The sequence below is a fragment of the Vipera ursinii genome, assembly GCF_947247035.1.
Source record: "Vipera ursinii genome assembly, chromosome: Z".
NCBI classification, from domain to species: Eukaryota; Metazoa; Chordata; class Lepidosauria; order Squamata; family Viperidae; genus Vipera; species Vipera ursinii.
Window position 1 is genome coordinate 21,515,912 of NC_139517.1, and position 16,888 is coordinate 21,532,799.

At 34.4% G+C, this 16,888-nt stretch overlaps 1 protein-coding gene across 1 annotated transcript; it reads right to left on the reverse strand.

Annotated features, from left to right (window-relative positions):
• Positions 1-2,818: 2,818 nt before the first annotated feature.
• On the reverse strand, positions 2,819-16,635 carry LOC310649162 (vomeronasal type-2 receptor 26-like; the record flags this gene model as incomplete). Its single annotated transcript, XM_083377470.1, has 6 exons — positions 2,819-3,720; positions 5,111-5,237; positions 6,923-7,150; positions 12,466-13,308; positions 14,131-14,422; positions 16,493-16,635. The coding sequence occupies 6 exons, from the start codon at positions 16,633-16,635 to the stop codon at positions 2,819-2,821; spliced, it is 2,535 nt and encodes an 844-aa protein (XP_083233596.1).
• Between the last annotated feature and the right edge of the window lie 253 nt (positions 16,636-16,888).

Genomic DNA, 16,888 nt, shown 5'->3' on the forward strand with positions numbered 1-16,888 from the left:
TTGTTAAATTATAATGTTCAAAGATTTATATTTTACAATTGGCAGCTTTTGGGGGGGGGGATAAAACTAAACTCAATAGTTTCATGTTTGTTCCTTAAAAGAAATAAAGGAATATTCTGTATTTTATAGTCTTTGATGAGAAAATTGCAACACTCCTCATATAAAGTTAATTTCTTCTTTCTTTTTAATAACTTTATTAAATTTCATGCAAAAATCAAATACCAAATAACAGCAAAGGGGGAAGAAATTTAAAAGGGGAAAGAGTTTAAAAGGAAAAAAGGGAAATAAGGGAGGAAAAGAAATAAACAAAAAACACACAAATATGATGTCTGACTTTCCTCAGTACAGATACAAACATATAGTCAGGTAATTTATTACACTAAGTTAAACAAAACATAACTAATATTTATTTCGTCAATTAACAGCATATACCATATACCTACAATTTTAAACATATCCATTAATCCAATCATTAGTTCAAAAATACTTATCATTATCAAGTAAGCAATGTAAAATAATATTTAAAAATAAACCCATTCAATTTCAGTGTCTTCATCATTTTTCAAAATCCAGTCCTTCATTAACAACTTTTATATTTGTTTCATCTCTGTACATTATATTACCTAATTTATATAATTATAAAAAATTCCATATTTTTCATTCAATTCATCATTAGAAAAAATTTGTAATCTCAATTATACATCCATCTTTACATTCTTAGATAAATCTCATTAAAAGTAAATTTCACGATAAATTTTATTCCTTAAAGCCATCTTTTTACCAATAATCAAAATTAATGTTATACCCCAGTCTTACAAGTTTAATCTTAAATCACTATCAAAAATACCCAAGAAACTTTATACCTTAAGGTAAAACAACCATTATCAATACATAAATCTCTGCTACATTCTAGTTAATCTTCTAAACTAGTGTGTGTGTGTGTGTGTGTGTGTGTGTGTGTGTGTGGTGTTAAATGAATGCTGGAGTCATTAAGCAAACTCATTGACCACTATGGGTACAGTTTTGCCAAAAAAACCCACCAGAAGTTACTGCCAATTTTCAGCAAACACATCATAAAACGTAGACAATGAACATAGAATGCTTTAAGTGTGGCCATGTTGCCAAGAGCCCAAGTTCATTCAAGTAACAAGGGAAAGGACCCTATCATTGGAACTTCAAATAGAGATTGTAAATTTTTGGTTTGGTTGTAATTTTGAACAGTTGCTAAACAACTGGTCATAAATTGAGGATTGCTTATACACAATCTTAATAAACATTACTTTATTATTATTATTATTATTATTATTATTATTATTATTATTATTATTATTATTATTACAAAATATGTTTCAACCAAAGTCATTTACTCAATACAATCAATCCAATTAAAAAATTGGGGGCAATCTTAATATAAATCTCTAGTCAACATATACCCTGAACAAAAAACTATTAAAATTAATATATAACATAAATAAGTATTCTAATTCAGTCTTATATTTTTTCTAACTTATGCTTCTTATTCCTCAGTTTCCTCCAGTACTTCATCCATAATCTTCAGGCTCAGGTTAGCCATGGATTCCCTTCTGTTTCATTTATGTTTAATATTGATCAGACAAGTACATTCATGGTACATAACTGAAGACCTTTTTGAATTAGATAGATCTGATGACATGCAGTCTTTCTTTGTTGTACATCTCATAAAATAAAATATTCCTTTCTTTCTCTCAAAATCCAGCTAGAGATTTCTTTCAAAATAGTTATATTTAGGTTTTCAGTTTTAATTGACAGTTTAATTTTAGGTTTTCAGTTTTGATCTTAAATAAAAATGATCATAAGAAAGCTTTTCCTGTACTTACTTTTTCCTTTTGATAGGAAACAGAGTCACTTAAAACACAAGATGTATTTATAAATGCCATTCTTCCTATATTTAATTTCTAATTTACTATTTATTTCTTTGAATACCACATGAATCATATCCAATTTATTATCTAGCATTTATGAAGATTCTCAATCTTCCAAGTCTTGGTTGTCTCAAAAGTGTTTTTTCAAGAGGCAACTAGACTTTCTTTAGCACTTCAGAGCTGAAGAAGCTTCTTGGATGAAAGTGAAACATCTTCAAAGAAAAACAAGTTGCCTCTTAAATTCTTACCCAGTAATTTTTTTTATTTTTTTTCAAACTTAGCTTCTAGAAATTAAGGCAACTTTTTAGTAAAAAAAATCCATCTCTAAGATGGAATATACCATGATTTATCTTTTTTCCATATTATTAAATAGCATGCACAAGTGGCCCTCTAGCACATTCTGTCAATCTGTTTGAAATAGATATGAAAGGTCCATCCAGAACCAAAATATATAATGCTTTATGTACTGAGGTGTATACCACTATGATCAAAACTCGACAGGGATCCAGGAAAACTCATAATTTGAATTCCTTTGTAGAACAAATGACTAATTAAAGTTTCTTTATGGTCCAAGTTGTCATCCATTTCAACAATTGTCTCAGGAAAAAACTTTAACCATTACTTCAAAAGTCATTCTTACTGTAATTTCAAATTATACTATCCTTCACAAAACTCAGCTAAGGATTATATTATTAGAAATACCTAAAAAGTAGTGGCTTCTATAATGGAATATTTGAATAATTTAATATTCTAGATTATTATAAATTGAAATCTCTACTTATTTGCAAATTTTTTTATTATTTACATATCTCAACTAAGGATTATGCTATTAGGAAAGCCTCAAAAATTGGAAAAAAGGTAGTGGCTTCTGTAATAATTTCATATTGTTCTCGATTATTACAAATGGAAATTTCTGCTCAAGAGTTTCTCTTTATCAGCTGTTCCTTGATGTTCAGTTCAGGTTTTAGGATAATTATGTAACACTTAGGGAAAAAGATACAGCTTAATAATCCAGCACCAGATGCCAAGATAGAGAAGATCTCCACAGCGACCATATATTCTCCATTAATGCCCTGATATGAAGGAATGAAGGACAGCCAAACACTGCAGAAGAGCAGCATGCTGAAAGTGATGAACTTAGCTTCATTGAAACTATCTGGCAACTTCCTGGCTAGGAAAGCCACAGTGAAGCTGACAACAGCCAAAAATCCTAAGTAGCCCAGGACATAATAAAACATACCAAGTGATCCTTCATTGCATTGCACTAGAATTGCTCCAGGGAGGGAATACATATCAAACTCTGGGAAAGGAGGAGCTGTACACAGCCATACAGCACAAATACTAGTCTGAATGAAGGAGCAACCAAATAGGATGAGAGCGGTCAATCTTCTCCCAACCCATTTCCTCATCCTAGATCCTGGCTTGGTGGCCATAAAAGCTACAACTACAGTTATTGTTTTTGCTAATATACAAGAAACAGCCACTGTGAAGATGATACCAAAAGTAATTTGTCGTAAATAGCAAGTCACTCTTTGTGGCTGGCCAATAAATAACAAGGAGCAGAGAAAACAAAGCAATAAGGAGATGAGCAGACAGTAGGTGAGGTTCCTGTTGTTGGCTTTGACAATGGGAGTGTTCTGGTTCTTGATGAAAACTCCTAGTATCAGAATTGTGAGCAGAACAAAAGAGAGAGTCAAAAATGCTAAAGTAATCCCCAAAGGATGCAGAAAAGAGAGAAAATGTAATCTCTTGGTAATACATTGATTTTTCTTCTCATTTGGAAATTGATCATCTGGGCACTGCAAACAGTTGTCCATGTCTGAAAATAAATATAAGTGGAATATAATGTAATGAACTGAATGGCCTTTTCTGCTAGATTTTACATAGAAACTTTATTTCAAATACAAATAAAAATTGAAAAGAACAGAAATTAACTGTGAAATGGTAGAATATTAAGCCTAGCTGATTCTCTCTTCATTTTGTCTTCATATTACCCTGAAGTCAAGAAGCTAATTCTGTGATCTACTGCTTTAGAAGTATATACATTTAACTGTATAGAACTGAGCTAGTGGGAAACTGATATCTTCTTTACCTCTACCTGTAGAGTGGAGTGACATCAAACAACAACAACAACAATAATAATAATAATAATAATAATAATAATAATAATAATAATAATAATAATAATAATAATAATAATAATAAAATATAAACTGAAGGAATCAATATGCCCAACGAAAATAACATTAAGAGTCTTGGGTATCCTTCAATCTGACAACATCAAGCACACTGAAGTCAACAAAAAGATTAGAGGTGAATACATCAAGAAAGTGACAAAGATCTTAAAGTCCAAAGTCAATCAACACCTGGGCAATTCTAGTCATTAGATACACAGCTGGAATAGTGGACTGGACTCAAGCAGAACTAAAATATAAATATAAGCAGTTTTATAATGCAATGAACCGGTTGGCCTTTTCTGCCAGGTTTTACATAGAAACCTTTGACAAGAAACAGAAATTAAGTGTGATGTCGCAGACTATTAAATATAGCTGATTTTGTCTTAATTCTATTTGGGACATTTTACTCTGAAGTCAAGAGTCAATTTCTGTGATCTGCTACTTTGCAAGTAGCAACATTTCTAAGAACGTTGTGTATTTGTTTTATAGAACTGACTTAATTTCACATATATTACTTTGAATGATTGTTCTTCACACCTAACACCTAATAAGCATTTTGTGTTCTAAAGCCACTGTAGATTTTCATTACTATCATTAATGATTTCTAATTACATTTTGTAACAATCTGTCTGTCTGTCTATCTGTCTGTCTATATCTATCTATCTATCTATCTATCTATCTATCTATCTATCTATCTATCTATCTATCTATTTATCATCTATTTCATTTATCCTCTCTTTCTCACTGTCCCCCTAACCCTAACCCAAAAAGAATATATCTACCTATCAAACCTCCAAGTGACAGTGATGCCTTGTTCTGGGGATATATCAAAATACTCTATAAATATTTTGGGTTTGGTTTTTTTTTGCAGATTCCAGAGAATGAAGACATGCTTTAGATATTGTTAGTGTGAGTTTTTTTAACATTTGAGGGTTTTTTATTGATCTTAGTACCAGTAAATAAATTGTTTTCTTTTTCCCAACTGTGTCTATTCAATTTTTAATCCATAATATTGATTATTATGTTTCCTACCTTTCTGGTCTGAAATTTTTCCTTCTGAACAAGGAACACAATCGTAGCAGCAAAATGCTTCTCCTTCTTTCTTTTTTCGTCTGTAACCCGGATGGCATTTTTCATTACACAGAGCAATGGGCAGGATCTATCAACAGGGCAAAGAGATAAATAAGCTTGTCCCCACACTAAATATTATAAGTTATTATTATGGTTTCTCACACAGTCAGCCAGATGTACAGTTTGGATTTAACATTTTCATTCACCTATCAAGTCTTTCTGAATGATCTGGGATAGGCAGATATTGATGATTAATGTGTTAAAGGTATCATCACAGAATGTAAGTTGTTCGAAGTAAAGCTGCCTTTTGCAATTGACGTTGATTTTGTCAATGCTGGTGGTGTTCCAGTTGATTTGGTATTGTACATAAAACATCTGTTACAATTAGTGCTATCTTTGCTTTCTTTTGGCAGAGTTGTTCTATTCCTATTTGCTGGTCTTTGTATTTTTTTATCTTCTCCAGTTCTTTAGACTTTTTTGTCTTTTTTATCAACAATTGTTAAGTGTGGGGTGTTTTGTGGGAGGTACCTGTCTGTTTGAATTCTAAAGTTCCAGAACAATGTAGTTTCTTCATTTTTCTATGACTTTCTTTATTTTATAGCCCCACTAGTTCTCACTTGCAGGCCAATGGTACTTCTTCCAATGCACCATTACTGCTACTTTTTCATGTCATTGCTTGTAGTCAGTCTGTGCAAGCTTGCGGCAAATAACTAGGTGGTCCACTGTTTCTTCATCTTCTTTCTAGAAATGGCTTTTGCTGTCTGTGACTGTCTTTTCAATTCTGGCTTTGTATGCATTTGTTATTAAGGCTTGATCTTGTGCAGCCTTTGGTGGTGTGGTGGTTAGAATGCAGTACTGCAGGCTACTTCTGCTGACTGCTGGCTGCCAGCAATTTGGCAGTTCAAGACTTACCAGCTCAAGGTTGATTCAGCCTTCCATCCTTCCAAGGTCGGTAAAATGAGGACCCAGATTATTGAGGGCAATAAACTGGCTCTGTAAACCACTTAGAGAGGGCTGTAAAGCACTATGAAGCAGTATATAAGACTAACTGCTATTGCTATTGCTTTGATTTGTGCTTTTGATTCTTCAATTTTCCTTCAATTGTCAATCTTTGTCAATTTGTTTTGCCTGCTGGATTAGAATATTATCACTTTATAAAGAGCCTTTGGGTATCAACAAGTTGAACACCCAAATGAATCTGATTTGATATTGTATGTAAAAGAAAGTGATACAGTAAAAGAGTACATTCTATAAATTCTAAAACAATATTATGTTGTTGGGATCAAAAATAACCCAAATAAAAATAATGGTGAATATTTTGTAGATGACCAGACTGACCCTGAGGGAAGGGTCAAACGCAGCATCAGTCATGAGTCCCTTCACTTCCACAAGAGATCTAAATCCAGCCCACCATGAATTACTTCTACTATTACCTCCCACTAATTTCCCTTGGCCACTAGTACTTCAGATTCTTGTAGAGATCTTAAATTACAATAAAACTTTATACCCAAATCTTTGTATCTGGATCTCCTGATTTTCGTGGCGTATAACATATTTTTTCCTTATTGCCTCCTCCTTGCTTGTTTATAGTTCACTTAGAGTTAAAGGCTAGTTTTTTTCTAAATAAATAAATAATAGCAGTAGTATGTTAGTATAAGAAAATACTCACTGATTTACTTCTAAGATCTACTGGTTATAAATCATTTATGAATTACAAAGACAAGGCACTTTCCCATTTAGCATTGCATATTTGAAATTCTGTTTGTACTTCACCTGATTAAATGAACTGTGCCATGTGATGGCCTCCTCATGAATAGTTAATTGATGATCACTTAAAGCTTGTGGATCCAGCCATCCAACTTTCACACGAAGAAGAGATTTGTTTGGGAAAGTGACCCAGTTGATAACATCAAATCCAGCTACTAATTCACCATTTTCATCAAAAGATATGATATCTTCAGCACTATGGTTAAATGACATGGTCTTCAGAAAATGGTGAAGCTAAAATGAAAGAGAAAAAAACTTTAAAACATTAAATCTTCTATTTTGGATTATGTTATTAATATAGTCTACAAAAAAGAAGCAATACATGTCCTGAAACCTTTATTTTAATAAATAGTTGCTTTCACTATTGTTAAATTATTATCTTAATATGTGAAATAAAAATGATTAAAAATTAATAATACAAAAAGCTATATTATATTTTGAAACTCAAATCTTTTGGCCACCTAATGAGAAGGAAGGACTCACTAGAGAAGAGCCTAATGCTGGGAAAGGTTGAGGGCAAGAGAAGAAGGGGACGATAGAGAATGAGGTGGCTGGATGGAGTCACTGAAGCAGTAGGTGTGAGCCTTAATGGACTCCAGAAGATGGTAGAGGACAGGAAGGCCTAGAGGAACGTTGACCATGGGGTAGTGATGGGTCAGACATGACTTTGCAACTAACAACAAATATTATATTAATACACATCAGTCTAATCTGATTAAGTTCATGTGGTAGGTACATAGAAGGATTTGGGAAGTTGATGAAAAGCCTCAGAGTTTAATAATACCCTCATTTTCATATCCCCAATAATTGGTTATTGGCATCCACAAAAATAGGCCAAGGGCTACAAATCAAGCATGATACAAGTATAAAGGCATTAGTATGGCTACTTATGTATTTCTTTATAATTGCTAGTTAGAAATCCAACAATCCATACTTTTGTTATAACCACCAGCCATCTGAGATTTTGAGTTAAAATACAATTATTATCTCTAATATATTCCACTTAATATTATTGGTAAATTAGTTTTCAAGTGTTTTTGGACCTTGGTCTTTGAAAAATATAAGGGAAAGAATACAATCCCACTTCATTCCAGAATAGTGCATGAAGAACAGATTAAATTAAATTTCAATCTCAAATGAGAACTCAGGTTTACCATTTTGAGATGGTTCATTGGATATTTATCAATTTTCCAAATAATCTTGAAACACATTATATTACCTCTGTCCATATGAAGCCTGGTTATGTTTGAAATGAAATCTACTGAATATCTTCAATTTTGATCTTTTACATTACTAAAAAAAAGTGGCAGTCAAGTCATTTCGTATAGGAAAACTGAATATGAGAACATCCCTGGGACCAGTTCTCTGGTTTCCATGTGTTATTAAACTAAGCATACAACTATGGTTTGAACAACTGAAATCAGATAAAGATATGTATAGAAATGAAATTCATTTATTCCCATTTTCTGTTGCATTTATTTTCCCAATCCCTTTTTGTTTTCCCTGGAATTAATCATGCACTGTAACCCCTGTGTAAAAGTAAAGCCAAACTTCTCTTCCAAATCAATATAAATTAGACTTACAGCTTTTTGCACTGATATTGCATATTTTTCTCATAACTTGTTTTCTTAAATGTAGGAGCAGGAAGGATTCAACATTTGCTCATGGCACAACTGACCCATGACAACAGTGACAGTCACTCCACAGTGACAACAGCCTTGGTGGAGCAGTGGGCTAATGCCTCCTTAAGTAACACCAGCTGCCTGCAATTAGTGCAGGTTCGCATCCCACCAGGCTCAAGGTTGACTCAGCCTTCCATCCTTCTGAGGTAGGTAAAATGAGGACCCAGATTGTTGGGGGCAATAAGCTGACTTTGTAAAAATGCCACTTGGGGCGAAAGCCCTAATAAGCAGGTATATACATAGAATGAAGGCTATTGCTAAGCACATTGTGCTTTAGATTGTAAGCCGCCCTGAGTCTTCAGAGAAGGGCGGGATATAAATGGGATTAAAAAAAATGTTTGAAACATGTTTTTGTACAACCTTCTTTCAGAAGCTCAAAAAAGAGATATGCTACAGTAAGTCCCATGTTGACTTCTGTCATCAATTCATATAAATAGAAAACAAAGGAAAGGAATACTTTATCTTTCATCAGGAGACAAAGATTTAATGTCCCTTGTCCAAAGTCTCTGAGAGCATACAAAACATATATGTTAGCTAGATGTTTACTGTAGATGAATTTAGGCATTTTGTCTTTCTCTTAAGTCTTTCCCAAGAACCTGGGAAAGGCAGATGTTGTTTTTCATATTGTCAAAGGTACTGTCTCAGGATGTAAGCTACCTTTTAAAATTGAATGAGGGTCATTTTATCAATGTTGATAAGTGTTCAAGAGGTGTTTCAAAATGTTTTGAGATTGCACCACTGTGCCTATTACTATTGATACTATATTTTCTTTCTTTTGCCAGTCATAATACTTTTATTTACAGTATTTGTATTTTGTAGGTTTCTCTAATTCTTTCTCTTCTATTTTGCTGTTTACAGATATTGCAGAATGTACTATTTGGATTTTTGCCTTTCTTATTAACAGTTAAGTATCAGGTGATATGAAGCTAGTGCTTATCTGTTTAAATTCTTGATTTCCTATTATTTAGTGTGTTTTATAGTACCACCATTTCTTGCTTGCAGGCAAATTGCATTACATACAAATATTCCAGTGGACCATTGTTGCTACTTTGTTATATGTTTTTAGTCAGCTTATGTGATGTTCATTATTATGGCTGTTTACAAAGTCAGTCAGGTGTTTAGAGAGAGTTTGGCATTTTTATTCACCTACTGTATTGTGTTTTTCCCGAGGCCTAGATATAGGCAGATAGTATAAAATATCTTGCCACAGCATGTAGGTTGTTCCAAGTAAAGTGCCTTTTTTATTGACTTATGGTTCTTGATCTTGTTCTTGTTATTATTATTATTAGTAGTAGTAGTAGTAGTAGTAGTAGTAGTAGTAAGCCCATCACAGTAGTAATGGGGGATTTTAACTACCCTGACATCAACTGGGAGACAAACTCTGCACCAAGTGGAAGATCAAACAGATTCCTGACAAACCTAGCAGACAACTTGGCACCCAAAAAGTAGAGAAGAGAACTAGGGGATTAGCCATTTTGGATTTAATTCTCACTAACAGAGATGAAATGATAGGAGTTGAAGCCACAGGAACCTTGGGAGGAAGTGATCATGCAATATTGGAATTCAACATTATGGAAGCACAAGCAATAGAATACAGTCAAACTAGACTCTTGGACTTTAAGAGAGCTAATTTCAAAAAACTCAGAGAGAGCTTGGTAAGGATTCCATGGATGAGAATCCTCAAGGGGAAAACAACTGAAGAAGCCTGGGAAATTTTGAAAAGTGAGATAATAAAAGCCCATTCTAGCACAATACCAACAAAGAGGAAAAATAACAGCTCTCAAAAAAAAACCCAGCATGGCTGCATATAGAACTCTAATAAATTGAAAGATAGAAAGGACAAGTATAGAAAGTGGAAAGAGGGACACATAAGTCAGAATATCAGCAAATAGCCTGAGCCTGCAAAGATGAAGTGAGGAAGACTAAGGCCATAAAAAAAACAGATTAGAAGCACAGGTTAAGATAGGTAAGAAAATGGTAAGTGAGCACCTGTCTAGCCTAGACAAGTTCAAATCACCAGGACCAGATGGATTACAACCCAAGGTTCTCAAAGAACTGGCAGATGCGATCTCAGAACCACTGAACTATATTTTTCAAAGATCCTGCAGCACTGGGGAACTACCAGAGGACTGGAAAAGAGCTGATGTAGTCCCATCTTCAAAAAAAGGGAAAAAATTGATTCAGGAAATTACAGACCTATCAGCCTGATCTCAATACCTGGGAAGATTCTGGAAAAGATAATCAAACAAGGAATCAGCGAGCACCTAGAGGCAAACAAAGTCATTACTAAAAGTCAACATGGGTTTGTCAAAAACAGATCATGCCAAACAAATCTTATTATATTCTTTGACCAAGTGACAAAATTAGTGGACCAGAGGAATGCTGTAGATATAATTTACTTGGACTTCAGCAAGACATTTGATAAAGTAGATCACAAACTACTACTTAATAAGATAGAAAAATGTGGGTTAGACAGCATCACCACTAGATGGATTCGTAGCTGGCTGACCGGCCGAACTCAGCGTACTCTTCAACATCTTCATCAATGATTTGGACGAGGGGATAGATGGGGAACTCATTAAATTTGCAGATGACACCAAGCTGGCAGGAATAGCCAACACTCAGGAAGACAGGTTAAGATACAGGTGGATCTGGACAGACTTGAACACTAGGCGCTATCTAACAAAATGAAATTCAATGGTGAAAAAAGTAAGGTTCTACATTTAGGCAAGAAAAACCAAATGCACAGGTATAGTATAGGGAGTACCTTGCTCAATAGTAGTAACTGTGAGAGGGATCTCGGAATCCTAGTGGACAATCACTTAAATATGAGCCAGCAGTGTGCTGCAGCTGCCAAAAAAGCCAATACAATGCTAGGTTGCATTAACAGAGGAATAGAATCAAGATCACATGAAGTATTAATACCACTTTGCAATGCCTTGGAAAGGCCACACTTGGAATACTGCATCCAGTTTTGGTCACCATGATGTAAAAAAGATGTTGAGAATCTGGAAAGAGTACAGAGAAGAGCAACAAAGATGATTAGGGGAGGAACAGCTGCTGGAACTGGGTATGTCTAGTTTAATGAAGAGAAGGACGAGGGGGGACATGATAGCAGTGTTCTAATATCTCAGGGGCTGCCACAAAGAAGAGGGAGTCAAGCTATTTTCCAAACCACCTGAGGGCAGGACAAGAAGCAACAGACAGAAACTAATCAAGGAGAGAATCAACCTAGAACTAAGGAGAAACTTCCTGACAGTTAGAACAATTAACCAGTGGAACAAACTGCCTCCAGGAGCGGTGAATGCTCCAACACTGGAAGTTTTTAAGAAAAGACTGGACAGACATTTGTTTGAAATGGTATAGGGTTTCCTGCCTGAGCAGGGGGTTGGGCTAGATAACCTTCAAGGTCCCTTCCAACTTTATTATTGTTGTTGTTGATGATGATGATACTATTTAATATTAAATAGTATTTAATATTTTTAATATTAAAGATTGCACATGCTTATACTAAGTTCTATGAGGGATAGACAGACAGACAGACAGACAGACAGACAGACAGACAGACAGACAGACAGACAGACAGACAGATAGATAGATAGATAGATAGATAGATAGATAGATAGATAGATGATAAATTACAATAAGAGAAAAAGAAATATTGGATTAGTCCAATAAACTAGAATATAGTTTCATTGCTTCTATGTGGCCTGTGATGCCTGGGAAAGAAAGCTATTTCATCACAGACAAGAAACAAAGTTTGAAAACAGAATATTGTAAAGAAATATAGACTTTTTGATAAACAATACCTATTGCTTTCAGAAGAAATATATATTAGATAAACAATTGCATTTTGAAAAGCATTACCTGCCAATGTAATAGATCTGTGGGATCTAAGCTATGAGTGGAAGATAAGAACATCTTATGCAAAGCATGTGCTATGGCATGGACTGCATTGTAGATGCTGTAGCTTTGACTGGTCATAGTTATTTCAAAGAGAGTTCCAGGAAGATTTTCCAAGTTCTCCTTTCCAGTGCAAGAATTATTGCTCTCTTCTCCTTCATTAGACTTAGGAAATAGGCAGTTGAATGCTTGTTCCCAAAAGATCCTGATAAACCCATCTGGTTTTGACCAGGTTGGTTGTAGAGAACGCAAAAATTCTGTAAATCCCAGCACTTCTTTTGAGTGACTTGCCAAAGACAAGGCACCATGAAAAAAATGTATATCAAAATCTCGGTGAAGTGTCTCCGATGAGAAATCCCATTGGGCTGTCATAAGCCACACCTTGCCTATGGTTAGTTGTTTTGGACTTTCTAAGCTTCCATAAATGTATACTAGCCATTTCAAGCATGAAATAGCTTGAGAATCTGCATTTATAATATAGACTTTGACGCTGGCTTTGGCTAATGAAGCAGCCATAGCAACAAGGGGTTCAAATGACTCAAAATTCTCTAAAACACCAGAAAGGGTTAGTGTTCTTTCAATGATTGCTGGACAGATTGCATTCTGGGAAAGCATGGGTAACATTGTCTGCACAAATTTTTCTCCTTTATCATCATCTGGTGAAACAATTCCAATCCATTTCCATTGGAAAAAAAGGAGTAGCTGAATAAGTCCCACGTATTGATTTCTTTCACTAGGGATCATCCGGTAGAAAAAAGGGAGTTGTGCTTTAACATTCATCACTGGAGCAAACACACAGCAAGCAATCTAAGCAAAAGCCAAAGAAACAAAAAGTTATTAAAAGAAAGAAAGACAGGTAGAATTATAATAAATAGCCATAAATTATAAGATAAAAGAAGATAATATTTATTGCCATTTTTTACTGCGGGCACAACGGCACACATAAAAAATGAAATTTAGTTGCTCGCTCTCAAAGTGAAACACATACATGACACACACCTAAAATTTACTATATACAACATATGTATAGACCCACACCCCTACATATACATAACAATAAAATATTAAATATTAATATTTATCATTATTATCACAATTATTTCCTGTGAGGTAAACACATATCTGAAGAAAATTGCCCTTTTTTGAACTAAAGGATTGATTTTAACATTCCGAAGCATAATTTTTCTCTATAAAGGGCATAGGTTTAGTTCTCAAAAACTGTCCTGATAAAAGATTTTGAGGCAAGAACTAATACTTTTTGGAAAACCACCATCTCCCTCTTTTTCCAGAAAAGAGTAGAAAAGAAGAAAAGAATGGGAATCTTTTCCAAAATCCATATGAGGATGCAATTCTATTAAAACAGCTCGAGATTACATAATGCATTTCAAGGTTTAAGAATTCTTCAAAGCTAAATTGTTGTTAAAAACTTTAGAAATGAAATGGGTGAGAAATAAATTTGGCTGATCATATCTGCATCTAATACTTTTTGGTGAAATGTGAAGCTAGAAAGGAGATTTCTTGACCATAACCAGAATACCTTTATTCAGTTCACACAGAAATTTGTTTTCAGTTTGTATTAACTGGACAAGCAGCATTGCACTGTAAACTTCATGGCTGACCTGCACATACCTGTGGGAACTTATAAATGCTTAAAACAGTAGCCATATGAAGAGAGACTTTGGCATCAAGTCCTCCAATGACAGCTATCAAATTATTTTGCTTCTTGCAGTTGTAATTTGGAATAGTCTTCCTCTGGGCAGACAGAAGTTTCAGTGTGTTCTGATAAGACATCTTTGCATTATGGTAGCTGTCATATATGTGGAACCCTATGCTGATATTTGGTAATATTTTGAGATTCTCATTGATCTGCTTCACAGCAAATATTAACGAAAGAACATGCTGGTAATTCTTTAATATTGCCCTAAGAGAAAATTTATACAACATCTGAAATAACTACCACATTATTTTGAATGCATATTACTGCATCTAAAAAGAAAGTTAAACATTTGAAAAGTCACAAATAAATAGGCTTATATAGATATGAATTTTCATAAACATACTTTAAGTACTGTTTGACAAATAACCTAACTTTTGTTTTTGTGACTCAGTTTTAAGTTATATATACTTCCATGCCATGTTCAATAAAAAAGCCTCTCTAAAGTTAAGCTTGACTTACAGTGTTTTCAAGGACACAAATGTAGCTTTCTTGGAAATAATCTTCCATTGCCACCAGTGATTTTTCTCTACTTACAGTGTAATCAACTATCTAATCTGGGAGTCCTATCAATTCCTAATAATAAGCAAGCCTGAAAATGCTTAGTCATTAGTATCAGTTAATGGATAGGTGCCATTAATATTGACTGTAAAATCAAAAGTTAAGCCTTAATTTATTTGACATATAGATGTTTTATTCAATAGCAATGAAAAGTATGGATTATAGATTGTTTGAAAGTGCAAAGAAAAGCTTTAAAATCCAACCAATAATAGCGCTTTGGGTATTGCAACCTCAAAAGCAACCTAATAACCTAACCTAACCAAATAAAATCAAGGGCAGAAATATATTTATATTGCTCCAGTAATCAAAACTTTCAAGAGAAGTAATTCCTTGTTGGGTTTTTCTATGCATAATGGAAGAGATGTACATAAGATGTCTCTCCTCTCCTCTCCTCTCCTCTCCTCTCCTCTCCTCTCCTCTCCTCTCTTCTTTTTCTCCCCCATCTCTCTCTCCTCTCTTTTTCACTGTCTGCTCCCAGCTATGGCACACTGAAAACATATTCAAAAGTAGGATGTATCCAATATTCATTTTTTTCTGAGATTATAGGCTGGTTTCCAACCCAAAGGGAAAAGAAGATGTACCTTGTGAATTTTGTTCCCCCCTTCCCAAAAACAGAAGGTGAAGTAATTAATTGATTCTTCCTTATTAAAATGAATGAGTTTAAAATGGATTAGTGAGGCTGTATTGTATTACTCTGCACTGTAACTGATATCTGTGGAATATCAGTGGAAAGCATGTGATCTATGTCAGGGCTTTTCAACCAGTGGTACGGGTACCACCTGTGGTACATTGGCACCTGGCAGGTGGTACACAACCATCCTAGAAAAGTGGTAGCGGGGGAGGGAAATGAGCTGAACCAGTAGCAGCACTGCACAAGCCTGAGCAAGAGATGGCTGGAGCTGCAGGGCTGTCAGGGCTCAGCGGAAGCACCAGGATCAGCGCTTCTTCGCTGGTGTCAGGGCTCAGCAGAAGCGCCAGGATCGGCTGTGGCTTGGGGGACACTTTTTTCAGTGCCATTGTAACTTTGAACAGTCACTAAGTGAACTGTTGTAAGTCAAGGACTACCTGTACTTCATCACTTTTTTCCTTTTGTTTTTTTTTTTTGGTTATCAAGTTTTTGACACCTTGCTAGGTGACTGGTGGTACTCAGATGTTGCCATATCCTAAAAGTGGTACAATGGGTGAAAAAGTTGAAAAGCCCTGATCTATGTAATGCCAATAGAACATGTAAAAATGTAGATATTTTTACAGACATTTATACAGTCACAGGTACCTTTAAACAGATCAACAGATTTGCTTGACCCTAACAAATTATAAAAATTCAATATAAATTGAAATATGTATACATTTGAACAATAATATATAACACTATGATCCTTTTAAAAAAGGAAAATGATTTAAAAGAGCTCAAAAATGAACATAGAAATGCTACTTTTCTTTGGGAGGAAGAAGATGAAATCTGAAAGAAATAATAACAACTACTACATTGGAGGAAATGGTAGGATAAGAACTATAAGAACTATCAAGGGACAGAAAAAGAAAAACTTGACACGATATAGAAATAGAATGTAGAAACAGTGAATTAAAATTTATTTCTCTAAGTCTAATAATAACAAGCATTTCAAAAACTTTTTTCAAGCTTTTTTTTAAAACTACATCACATTTAGAATACTTCCTATTTCCAGTCACTGCTACCTCCAGATGAAATTTCCTTACATGAGTTCTTCTACCACCTTTGTTTCAGGATGTTCCTCAAAGTTGCTTATTTCCAACAGGCAATCAAATTGTGCAGCAATCCCTCCTATTATTATATCCCCTGGTTTGGAATACTCATATGGGAACTGGAAGGGATCACTCATAGAGCAGATGTTATCCTGTGCCTTGAAATGAGTTAGGACCAAGTGGGGCAGTTGCCAAAGGAAAAACTGCAGCAAAAATAGCCTTTCCATGGCATGCATTGCTTTGAGACACTATCCAGTGCAGTCTATTCTTCAACTCTACATATTTTGCCAGTGTCCACTCTATATTATACTGTAAATTTAAAAAGGATAACAAAATAATATTTCAATCAACCCACAATTTTAAAAAAATTGGATTCTTTTGAATACATGC